Here is a 12844-nt window from a genome sequence, read left to right on the forward strand (position 1 = left end):
GTTTGTGAAACACTGTTCCACATTGTACGGTCAGTGTCTGTTCAGCAAACCGACCCTCAATTCCTCAGTCCGTATTTCGAGAAACGCTTCTGTGCGCGACGCCGGCAAAAAAACACTGACCGACTCCCGGTGACTAATGGCGGCCGGAAGCCCCACAATCCCCCGCGACCTAGAAAACCCTCTATCTCTCCAAGGCGCTGATTTCGCGATCAGACTGCGCATGCTCCCCAGGCCCGCCCTGCATTCTGGGAGCGCTTCGGTCCTGTAGTTTGTCGCGAGTCGGACTCGGTGGAAACAGGAGAAGAAACCGGGAAGCGGCGGGTGGGACGAGGGAGGCGCTGGATGAGGGGTTTAATGGTGCTAAGGGCACCCGGGCCGCCCGTCCGCCGGGCCCCCCGGCTCTGATTCGGGTTCTGAGCCGCACTCGGTGTTGCTGAGACTCCGCTCGGCCCCGCTCAGTGTCTCCGACCAGAACCGCGCATGCTCTGGCCATGGGCCCTTCCCGCGCCTGCGCGCTGATCCCCTTCGAATTCAGATAGAACGTATTCTACCGCGCGGGGCATTTTGGGTAAGATTATCGCCATTGTAAAACCCTCTTGCCGATATTTCTGTGATGGGGTGTCAAAGGGCGAGGTTTACCAATCAAAAGCAAAAGACTGCGGATGCTGGAAATGTGAAACATAAAGAGAAAATGCTGGAAATCCTCAGCAAGTCAGGCAGCATCCGCGGAGAATGAAACAGAGTTAACGTTTCAGATTAGTGTTAAGGTTTTGTCAGAACTTGAAGAAGTGAAAGAATTAACAGTTTTTGAGCAAGTAGAGAGGCAGGGAAAGAGGGGGCGGGGAGGGAAAGAACAAAAGGGAAGGTCTGTGATCGGGTGGAGGGCAGGAGTGATAAAGCAAAAAAAGGGATGATGCTGCAAGGCAAGGTGGGTGGCAATGGGTCACGTCAATAAACAAAGGATGACTCCAGTCGAGCTTTAAAGGGCTGCAGTCAGCTGGATGCGTGAATGAGGCCGTGAGCCAAAGGAAGCGAATTTGAAGCGGAGAGAGAGGGACACGCTGTGTAACCGGGCGCAAACACTCATCCGCAGCCCAGACATCACTTCTTTCCCTCCAGGCGTGAAAGGACTATATAATTACAATAATCCATGTTCTTTGATTTTGAATAGTTTAGTTTCTAAATTGAATCATGTTTCTCCAATTATATTTCCCAACTCAGATTCAAGGCCTCCAACCCAACCCAAATGTTGGAGATGGTGCGATGTGTTTGGGTTCCAGCAGAGGGAGGAGGGTGAGTGTGTGAGACGGGGATTTACAGTCTGGGGGAATGAGCAGGAAGAATGTTCCATAGAAACTAGAATTGCCTGTTCTGAATTTCTATTCTGTATTCACAGTGAGGACTTTTGTAAACTCCAGTGCACTGATTGTGGAAAGAGCTTTAACCAGTTCCACAACCTGAAAAAAACATCGCGCCATTCACAGCGGGGAGAAACCGGACACATGTTCTGTGTGTGAACGAGGCTTCAACTGATCGTCCAACCTGGAGAGACACATGGACACCCGTAGGATGGAGAAACCGTGGAAATGTGGGGACTGTGGGAAGGGATTCAATTACCCGTCCCAGCTGGAAACTCATCGACGCAGACACACTGGGGAGAGGCCGTTCATCTGCTCCGTGTGTGGGAAGGGATTCACTCAGTCATCCCACCTGCAGGCGCACCAGCGAGTTCACACTGGGGAGAGGCCATTCACCTGCTCCATGTGTGGGATGAGATTCACTCTCTCGTCCAGCCTCATTGAACATCAACTTGTTCACACTGATAAGAGACCTCTTAAATATTTTGACTGTGACAAGAGTTTAAAAAGCAGAAATGAGCTGCTGAAACTCCAACGCACTCACACTGGGGAGAGGCCGTTCACCTGCAATGAGTGCGGGAAGGGATTCACTCAGTCATCCAACCTGCTGACACACCAGCGAGTTCACACTGGGGAGAGGCCGTTCACCTGCTCCGTGTGTGGGAAGGGATTCACTCAGTCATCCAGCCTTATTGAACATCAGCTTGTTCACACTGATAAGAGACTTTTCAAATGTTCTGACTGTGAGAAGAGCTTTAAAAGAAAAAGTGATCTGCTGAAACACCAACGCACTCACACTGGGGAGAGGCCGTTCACCTGCTCCGTGTGTGGGAAGGGATTCACTCAGTCATCCAGCCTCCTGATACACCAGCGAGTTCACACTGGGGAGAGGCCGTTCACCTGCTCCGTGTGTGGGAAGGGATTCACTCGATCATCCCACCGGTTGAGACACCAGCGAATTCACACTGGGGAGAGGCCGTTCACCTGCTCCGTGTGTGGGAAGGGATTCACTCATTCATCCAGCCTTCTGACACATCAACTTATTCACACTGATAAGAGACCTTTTAAATGTTCTGATTGTGAGAAGAGCTTTAAAAGAAAAAAGGATCTACTGACACACCAACGTACTCACACTGGGGAGAGGCCGTTCACCTGCACTGAGTGTGGGAAGAGATTCAGTCAGTCATCCAACCTGCAAACACACCAACATATTCACAATGGGGAGAGGCCGTTCACCTGCTCCGTGTGTGGGAAGAGATTCACTCGTTCATCCTACCTCATTGAACATCAACATGTTCACACTGATAAGAGACCCTTTGAATGTTCTGACTGTGAGAAGAACTTTAAAAGAACAAGAGATCTACTGAGACACCAACGTATTCACACTGGGGAGAGGCCGTTCACCTGCTCCGTGTGTGGGAAGGGATTCACTCTGTCAACCAGCCTACTAATACACCAGCGAGTTCACATGTGACTGCATTGGTTGGATTCTGCTGTTATCACTGCTGTTAATCGCATTCAGGAGTAAACCGTGTTCATTCTGGCAGTTGGGGGCTGTTTCTGATGTTAATAATCCATTTCACTGGACTGCAGTATCAGAATTCTGTACAAGTGTCAAATAAATCAGCTTTCTTTTAAACACAGTTTTTCTAGTCCTTGATAGCTCGATGATAAGACAAGCAGTTTGAGGACTTATGATGAAGTGAGTGGAATCCATCTTTGAACTGAGTTCCTCCACCTTTTTAAAAGATGGATCTACAAGATGTCCAAGTCTGACAGGACAGAAAATTCTATTATATCACAGGGTCCACTTCAATCAGCCTGAGCAGATTTCCACTACCCTTGAGTAAAAAAGAGATTCCTGATTTCAATGCTAGACGCCCTAGCTCTAAATTTAAGCTTATGCCCTCTTGTTCCGAAGCGTCACTTCCTCCCCTTTGTATTCCAGTCCTCGAGATAAAGGCCAACATTCCATTAGTCTGTGATTTTTTATCTGTGCCCGAGCTTTTAGTGATTTGTGTACATGGACACCCAAATCCCTTTGCTTCTGCACCGTTCCCAGTCTCTCACTTTAAAAAAATACTCCAATGTTTCCTTTTTGCATCCAAAGTGAATGATCTCACACTTCCCCACATTGTACTCGATCTGCCACAGTTTGTCCATTCACTTAAACTGTCTCTTTGTAACTTCCTGCTCCCATCTACAGCACTTCCTGTGCCTCCTAACTTAGTGTCACCTGGAAACTTGGATCTACAACTCTCTATTCCTTCATCCAAGTTATTGATAAATATGGTGAAAAGCTGAGTACAGATCCCTGGGGATACGATTTTTAAAATTCGCCAATCAAAGAACATTCCCTTTATTCCTACTCTCTTCTCCGACCACCCAACCAATTCCAACCCAAGTCACAAAGCAACTTTCAATTTTGTGCACTTTTATTCATTCATCTCTTGTGCTGAACCTTATCAAATGCTTTCTGGAAGTCCATATAGACAACATCCATATTCAATCCCCTGTCCACCTTGTTAGAGAGCTCAAAACGTTCAACTGGATTACTCAGACATGAGCTGCCCTTCACAATCCATCTTCACTCTCTTTGAACAGCTCATTTTGTTTCTGATGATAGATTTCAGTAATTTCCCAACAACTGACTTTAAACTGACAGGTCTATATTTTCTTGGTTTCTCCCTCCCTCCTTTCTTAAATAACGGAGTGACATTTTCAAATTTCATATCCAAAAGCACAATTCCTCAGTCTAGAGAGCTATGGGAAATTATGACGAATGCATCTGCAATTTCCCCACCCGTTTCCTTTAATACCGTGAGGTGGGAACCATCAGGTCCTGGAGATTTCATTCTTTTTTTCCAGTTATTTATTTATATGACTGTGTATAACAGGACTGAGTGTTTCAGCGCTGAGTGTGTGTATAACAGGACTGAATGGCCCAGCCCTGACTGTATAACAGGACTGATTGTCCCAGCACTGACTGTGTGTATAACAGGACTGAGTGTCCCAGCACTGACTGTGTGTATAACAGACATGAGTGTCCCAGCACTGACAATGTGTATAACAGGACAGAGTGTCCCAGCACTGACTGTGTGTATAACAGGACTGAGTGTCCCAGCAATGACTGTGTGTATAACAGACATGAGTGTCCCAGCACTGACAATGTGTATAACAGGACAGAGTGTCCCAGCACTGACTGTGTGTATAACAGACATGAGTGTCCCAGCATTGACAATGTGTATAACAGAACTGAGTGTCCCAGCACTGACTGTGTGTATAACAGACATGAGTGTCCCAGCACTGACAATGTGTATAACAGGACAGAGTGTCCCAGCACTGACTGTGTGTATAACAGGACTGAGTGTCCCAGCACTGACTGTGTGTATAACAGGACTGAGTGTCCCAGCACTGACTGTGTGTATAACAGGACTGAGTGTCCCAGCACTGACTGTGTGTATAACAGGACTGAGTGTCCCAGCACTGACTGTGTGTATAACAGGACTGAGTGTCCCAGCACTGACTGTGTGTATAACAGGACTGAGTGTCCCAGCACTGACTGTGTGTATAACAGGACTGAGTGTCCCAGCAATGATTGTGCGTCGAGTGTACATGGGCTGTGGGCGGAGATAAATGGGTGGGGTAGAATCCATGATAGGGTGGAGTGACATGTGGTTGTCGGTGGAGATTAATTCGGTTGGAGGAGGTTACAGAGATAGGGAGGGGGCGAGGACCATGGAGGGATTTGAATACGAGGATGAGTGTCTCAAAATCGAGCCTTTGTCGGATCGGGAGCCAATGTAGTAACACACAAACAGAAACTTACGGTTCACTGCCCGGCAGACAGGTGGGGAAGACATTGATGTCCGCGGAGGAACAGTCAGGTTCACAGCAGCAGTCGAGTTCGCAGACTTCGCCAGTCAGGTCACAGGTACAAACGGGAACGGCTGGAACAAGACACACATAGTGAGATCTTACAACAGAGCACGGACGGTCTCAAAGACCACCTCCATCCCTTGTCTGAATCCACGATCACCGTCTTCACCATCTCCCAAAATCAATCTGCAGACTTATCCTCCCACTGCTTTCTACTCACCGAATTACAGCTTCCAGATACCCAGCACAACCCACTTAATAAATAATAATAATTACGTGGAGAGAATAGAGAAGCTGGGATTACTCTCTTTGGAGCAGAGAAGGTTCAGGGGAGATTTACCAGAATGGTACCGGGGATGAGGGACTTCAGTTCCCGGGAGAGACTGGAGAAACTGGGATTGTTCTCCTTCGAGCAGAGACGGTTAAGGGGAGATTTAATGGAGTGGTTGAAAATGAGGAGGGGTTTTGATGGAGTCGATGGGGAGAAACTGTTGCCACAGGCGGGAGGGTCGGTAACCAGAGGACACAGATTGAAGGGAATTGGGAAAAGAGCCAGAGGGAGATGAGGAGAATGTTTTTCGGCAGCGAGTTGTTCTGATCTGGAATTCACTGCCTGAAAGGGCGGTGGGAGCAGATTCAATAATAACTTTCAAAAGGGAATCGGGTCAATCCTTGAAGGGCGGAAATTTCCGGGACTGTGGGGAAAGAGCAGGGGGGAGTGGGACTAATGGGATCGCTCTCTCACAGAGCCGGCACAGGCGCGATGGGCCGAGCGGCCTCTTTCACAGGGCCGGCACAGGAGCGATGGGCCGAGCGGCCTCTTTTACAGAGCCGGCATAGGCGCGATGGGCCGAGCGGCCTCTTTCACAGAGCCGGCACAGGCGGGATGGGCGGAGCGGCCTCTTTCACAGAGCCGGCACTGGCGCGATGGGCCGAGCGGCCTCTTTCACAGGGCCGGCACAGGCGCGATGGGCCGAGCGGCCTCTTTCACAGAGCCGGCACTGGCGCGATGGGCCGAGCGGCCTCTTTCACAGGGCCGGCACAGGCGCGATGGGCCGAGCGGCCTCTTTCACAGGGCCGGCACAGGCGCGATGGGCCGAGCGGCCTCTTTCACAGGGCCGGCACTGGCGCGATGGGCCGAGCGGCCTCTCTCTGTGCTGTTTGATTCTCGCTCACTTTTGGGCTCCGACCCACGGCCCGTTTGACGGGGAGGCGGGAGAGTGACTCCCCCCCGAGCCCAGCTCGACACCGGCCGCTGACAGAGTGGAGATTCACGGGGCCCGCAGGAGGCCCCGAGTAACTCCCCCCGTCACCCCCCCCTCCCCTCTCAGGCCACTCCCGGGTGCGGGCCCTCCCTCTGTCGGCCTCGCCCCCGCCCACTGCACCGCCCGCCCGCCGTCATCTTCCGGCGCCGGCCTGTTGCTAAGGGAACGTGGCACAGGACCCGCGCGACGCATGCGCGGCTTCCCTGGCCGCAGCGCACGTACGCGGCTTGACGTCAGCGCGCAACGTTGAGTGACGCTGTCGCGTGTCACGTGATGTGAGGAGTCAATCCAAGAGGAGTGGGAGGGGGCTGAGGTGAGAGCTGTCAATCAAATTGCTCGGAGTCAGCACTCACTGCGCACAGGGTTTGTAGAATTTGTTTAAAAATGCCAAATCTGGAAGATTTAAATTAAAATAGAAATGTAGAAAAAAAGGGAAAAAATTGCAAATAAAAACAGAATTGTCCAAACTCACATAATGCCACTATTAGTCTTCTCTACCTGGGGCATAGGATGAGCAGAATGTTTGAACAACTTCTTTAATGCAGATATATGGAATGGACCAACAAAGGAAGCAGTGGGGCCTGATTGTATCAGCAAATTCCAGCGAGTTGGCTAGGTATCTGATAGCGATACCTTGGGATATGACAACCTCGAAATTGGGATCTTTATTTTTTTTGTACATGTGCACTAGCTTTTACTGATTGGTGTACCTGGACACCCGAATCCCATTGCTGCTCTTCTGTCTTTAGTTTCTCATCATGAAGAAATTAATCCAATTTCTCACCTGGTGCCTGCAATAAATGGTCTTTGTTTAACTCCCCACATTTTTACTGTCCGGCTTTATTTCCACTCTTCACTGTTCAATAACAACAGACACGGTGAGACTCGATCTTTTAAAAAAAATTCAAAATATATTTATTTCATAAAATTGATGGATACACACAGTTCAATGTTAATATCACAGTTACAATTCAAAACAACACAATACAGATCGTACAAACTACGGTTCCATTATTACAATTCAACACACAGTACATATCGTCTAATACATGCTGCACAATACAAGGTGAAATGGCCTTACACGGTGGCCTTTCCCCATAGAGCCTTTACGCAGACCGCACCTCGCTTCACTGCATCCCACAGCACGTACTCCTGGACCTTGGAGTGTACCAGTCGGCAGTACTCGGTCGTGGACAGCTCCTTCAGCTGGAAGACCAGCCGGTTTCGGGCGGACCATGGGGGCACCTTAACGGAAATGATGGTCTACCAGCAGCAGTTGATATCTGTCTTGGTGTATGTCCCGGGGAACTGCCCATAGTGCACAGTGTCTTATGGCTACCGAGCTGTTGGGGGTGAAACCTCTTCGACTCCACGGTATCGAGGTCCTGGTCTCTGTGGAGAGAGGTTGTCACCTTTTACCCGAATACACGGATCCATTCGTCCACATTCATGTCAGTGTTTGCAAACACTGCCTGATGTCTTTCACACACCTGTCGAACCTTGGGGTCAGAGATGGAGGGGTAATTTCACCTTCACTGCTTCGACGGTAAACTGACGGAGCAGAAATAAAAATCGGGCCGGTTCCATAAGGGGCGGGTGATCCGCTTTACCAGTTCAGCCCCCAGCGATGGTGAAAATTTCCCTCCACGTGTTGCGAACCGAAGGAGTTTAAGAAATTGGACCAGCTTGTGAGCTTCCAAGATTGAAACTCGATCGTAGGTCAGGAAAGGTGTGGCCAATTTTAAGCATTCCCGTCTGGCGGAAATAGGGTGGTAGAGGCTAGTAAATGGTGTCAGGTCACTTACCGCCCCTTTAACGCTGGCGTTCCTGCCTCCGTCATGGTGGGAAGGGTCCTGAGAAGAGGGGCCGGAGCAACACCCACCTGTTTCCGGTCATGCCACGTGTAATATGTAAATCAGAGGATCGGGGCACCATTAAATTTTGGTGACAAATGGGTGGAGGAGTCGCCCTTTCGATGGGCATTGAGTGGTCCAGAACACTGAGAAGTTTATTTTTAACTTATATAAGTTAATAATAAGTTATCTGTTTTTAATATAACTGGACATTCTTTCTCTCTCTCTCTACCTTTCGGGACTCTTTCTCTCCATGTCTGTGTAATTTGACGCTTGTGCATTCAGTATACTGGGACATACTGTTTTCCGTGGCTAACCTGTCTGAACACCAACGACACCTTTGATTCCCAGCCTAATATAAGATATGCGATTTGAGAACCTCTCATTCACTCACTCACCTGACGAAGGAGATAATCTCCGAAAGCTTGTGATTTTCAAATAAAACTGTTGGACTATAAGCTGGTGTTGTAAGATTCCTTACATTTGTACACCCCAGTCCATCACCGGCATCTCCACATCATATATTTGATGGGGCAAGGAGGAGCAGGAGAGCTTTTCCTTGGCCTGCTGCGGCCGTGAGAAATCTCCAGCCCCCTGATCGTCTCGGAAATGGACAAGGGGGTTTCCTTAAAAATATGTGTAACCAGGCCCAGCCTCATGTCCCATTAAACTCCCTGCAGTGAGTAAACATTGCTGCACAACAGCTCAGAGAGGAAACGAGCTCCGGAACTCCCCACTGGAGTTTGAAATTACATTAATATTTTACCAGTTAGTAACGGTCCGGTTGTTAGACCATTATTATTCTGTTCCGGTCAAAACAAATGTCCCAATGAACAGGGCGCTGTCTGACCCTGACAGCTCACCCTCAGTCCATCCCCCCGGGCAGTGTGTGTGATGGGAAATAATCATCAACCGAAAAGGAGGATTTGATTTTATTCATTTCAGGATTAAACATTTAATATTGAAATCATATTATTTCCAGACTAATAACAGTAAACCATTTCACGATAGAATCACATCTTGTATCATTTCACAGCACCGCATTTGTCGGGTAAAATTTAATTCCTGTTTGGTATTTCGAAATGTAATTAAAGTATTGGATTGATATCAGTTACATTAGTGAACACATTGTGTCAATGGATGGTAAAATCAGGCGCGGTGAATAACAAGCGCCCAATCCGCTACCGCCCGTCTTACGCCTCCGCCAAACCGCAAAATCTACTCTCATTGACTTTTTGTTTAATTTCGGATGCAATGCCTTGAGATGTTTCTATGATTTAACTAATCTAACAATTAGATTCAGTGGGTATTTCACCCCTTTCTGCAGCTCCTCTCTGAATTTAGTCTGGGTAACAGCATAAATACACGTGTTGGTGCAGGAACTGAGAAGTTGAAGCATGAATCCGGCTGACTGCATATCACTGGCTGCATCGTACTGTGCGTTTGTTATGTGCAGAGCGATAACATAAAAAACTTGTGGGCTCCATAAAAATATCAAGCTGGCTGATATACTGAAGAGTAAAATGATGGATTTCCTTCGGTTCTCCATCTCTGGATCCTTGTGATTCTCTCCATTGCTACTTTTCCGGAGTCCCCTGCGGACGATACTGGCCGCTAAAATGTGCCTGGCGGTGAGAACATTGAACAGTAAAATCAGAATGAATGGGAGACAAGGAGTTAACACAAGATTAAACAAGTCAAACGCTGCCCAAGCGGGTGAAGTGAAAAAGGCCATTTTCCAGACGCAACCCCGGGGTACATTGTCCATTATATATTCCGGGTCAAATACAAAGTACCAGGGAATGTTTAGTAAACAGCTCAGCGCACTCACCACCCCGATAACAACAGCCGCCGTTTTCTCGGTGCAATATTTTGTTTTCAGCTTCTGACAACAAATGGCCACAAATCGATCAAAGGTGAAAACCACTGTGAACCACACAGAAGCCGCTGTGGCTGTTAAACTCAGGATGACAATGAGACTGCACACGGGGGTAATGATCAAAGATGAAACTGGGAAATAAATCCCATCAATCCACCTCAATATTACATCAGTGATAACGACCAGGAGATCGGCCGCCGCCATTCCCACCAGGTAGCGAGTGATACATTTGGAGAGTCCGCACTTTCCTCGGGACAGGATCACAATCGCCACCAAGTTAACTGTAAGAGAGAGAAAAGGAAGCAGAGAAATTACTGATCAGACTTGGAGACAAAGCAACAGTTTTCCAGGATCTGGGGTAAAATTTCCAGCCTTATTTCTGCATCAAACGTTGGAAAATGATTAACTGGCCTTCGCAGCGCTTCCGGGCAGAGAAATGTTCTTGAATATAGTTGTCAATAATGAATTGGGAAATTGATACAGAAAGTGAATAAAGTAAGCACCAGATCCACTGGAAGGGCCGAGTGAGGGCGCAGTGCCACTGGGGAAGAGAAATGGGTTTTGCTGAGCGGGAATCCAGCGGATTAAATCCGGATTTGGGCTCCTGGTTGTCGGGGAAGTGAGCGAGGGCCGGGAAGGTGAGGGGACAGGGTCATGTGCTATTGGTTTGTTGCTCTGGGTTAAGGGAGCCGACAGTGGCTGGCACAAAACGGAAAAGGACCAGAGATCCGCTGCGGTGAGTTTAAGTCTTCGCATCGGATTGGAAAATGCAGCTGAAGGCCAAGCTAGTGAGTAAGATAGGGAGGGAGACAAGGAAAAGGACATGTAGGAGATGGAGGGGAGTCTGGAGCAGATGGTATGGGAAAGCGGATAAACAGAAGCAACGGATGTGGAGACAGAGGATTGAATGCAGTGGGAGGACAGGCTGGGATTCACAGGGAGAGACTGCCGCAGAATGTTGGAGGAAATCTAATCTATAATCTAATCTAAGCCAATTAATAAATTCAATAAAATAATTTCTATGTTTATTCGTGTCAGTGAATAGCTGGTTGGCTACGTACTGTGTTCAGTAAATTTACTTTGCACATTCAATTAACATTACATAAAAAAGCATGAATGAAATTAGCCTCCTTTATTGAATTAAGTTGACAGTATCCTAATAAATCAATGCGATCAAGAAGTCACTGATTTTATTCTTTAAATACATTTGAATTATGTTTATTTATTCAATCAGTAAACAAGTAAACGGAACATTCACATAAACAGACTGAGGACCTGATAGTGATAAACACACCCGGAGAGAGTACAATAAAACTCTCACAATCTGACAACATCCTAATAACACCTTCAAGTCACATTTCCACTTAATAATTGAACTGGAATTTTCAGCAGTTCATTTCGATGAATTATTTACACCGCTGCCGCTCTCTCCCTCTATCTCATTGTGTGTGTGTGTGTGTGTGCGTGTGCGTGTATGTGTCTGTCTCTATCTTTCTCGCGTTCCTCTCCCCCTCCCTCTCGTTTGCTTCTCAGTTTCTTTCTCTAACGCTCCTCTCTCCCTCTCCGCACTCTCTCTACTCTCTTTCTCAATGCCTCTGTTCACATCCGCGTAAATCCTGCGCCTGCATTCTGTTCAGCAGCCCCGTGTTCGAACGAACCTATTCTTAGTGTCAACTTGTTAAAACGGTGAAGCCTCTGTGATAAGTTTAATTTTTCTACAGATCATCGAAGTCTCCACCTGTTCACCTACACTGTTCACTTCATCCACAATGCATGGAATAAACAGTTGTAAACAATTTTACAACACCAAGTTATAGTCCAACGATTTTATTTGAAATTTACAAGCTTTCAGAGGCTTCCTCCTTCCTCCTGAGGAAGGAGGAAGCCTCCGAAAGCTTGTAAATTTCAAATAACATCTTTGGACTATAACTTGGTGTTGTAAAATTGTTTACAATTGTCAACCCCAGTCCATCACCGGCATCTCCACATCATGGAATAAACAGAATCGAATGCTTCTTCCAGACACACCTCACAACAATTGAAATTCCTTCTCCTGTAATTACAAAGTACAGCGTTAGTTGGCGGCATTGTTCAATTAACAAAACGCCAACATCACCGCTGCTGCATTTAATCGACAGATAAATAGAAGGGCTCATGATTCTAACGGATAAATTGCAAACTGATACAACCTAACCTCAAAACATTGCATTTTACAGTGAATTCATCCACAGTGAAGCAGAGAATGAGATGTGAAAGAATCAGCAAACTCAGTTCAGTAGCCAGACCTCTGGAGCTACGTCAGATACACACACAATGAAAGAATATTTTATAAAAGTGATAACCAATAAATACATTGAAATCCCAGTTAAACTGAATCATGTTATCTTGGAGGGAGGACATTGCACTCCCTCCTTGTAACACTGAGACCGTGAGCTGTCTCATTATCAATCACTGCAAACACATTTATAGAAAAATGTTCCAGGACAGGTTACTTTCACAACACGAAACGGTTAACAGCTCCTCATGGTCTGATACCAGCTCTTCGCCCAGACACCTGATTCCAATACATTCAGTGCAGAGAATAATCCAGTAACAATGCCAAGGTTGGAT

General features: G+C 47.3%; 1 protein-coding gene across 1 annotated transcript in view; it reads left to right on the plus strand.

The window, feature by feature from the left end:
* The first annotated feature begins 1678 nt into the window (after positions 1-1678).
* LOC137316677 (zinc finger protein 585A-like) overlaps positions 1679-12844 on the plus strand; it is a 69456-nt gene continuing 58290 nt past the window's right edge. Inside the window, exons 1-2 of the mRNA XM_067980523.1 lie at positions 1679-2828; positions 7646-7795. Coding sequence (XP_067836624.1) covers positions 1762-2828; positions 7646-7795 — 1217 coding nt within the window. The 5' untranslated portion in view covers positions 1679-1761. The remainder of the gene's footprint in view (positions 2829-7645; positions 7796-12844) is intronic.

The sequence above is a fragment of the Heptranchias perlo genome, unplaced genomic scaffold, assembly GCF_035084215.1.
Source record: "Heptranchias perlo isolate sHepPer1 unplaced genomic scaffold, sHepPer1.hap1 HAP1_SCAFFOLD_60, whole genome shotgun sequence".
NCBI classification, from domain to species: Eukaryota; Metazoa; Chordata; class Chondrichthyes; order Hexanchiformes; family Hexanchidae; genus Heptranchias; species Heptranchias perlo.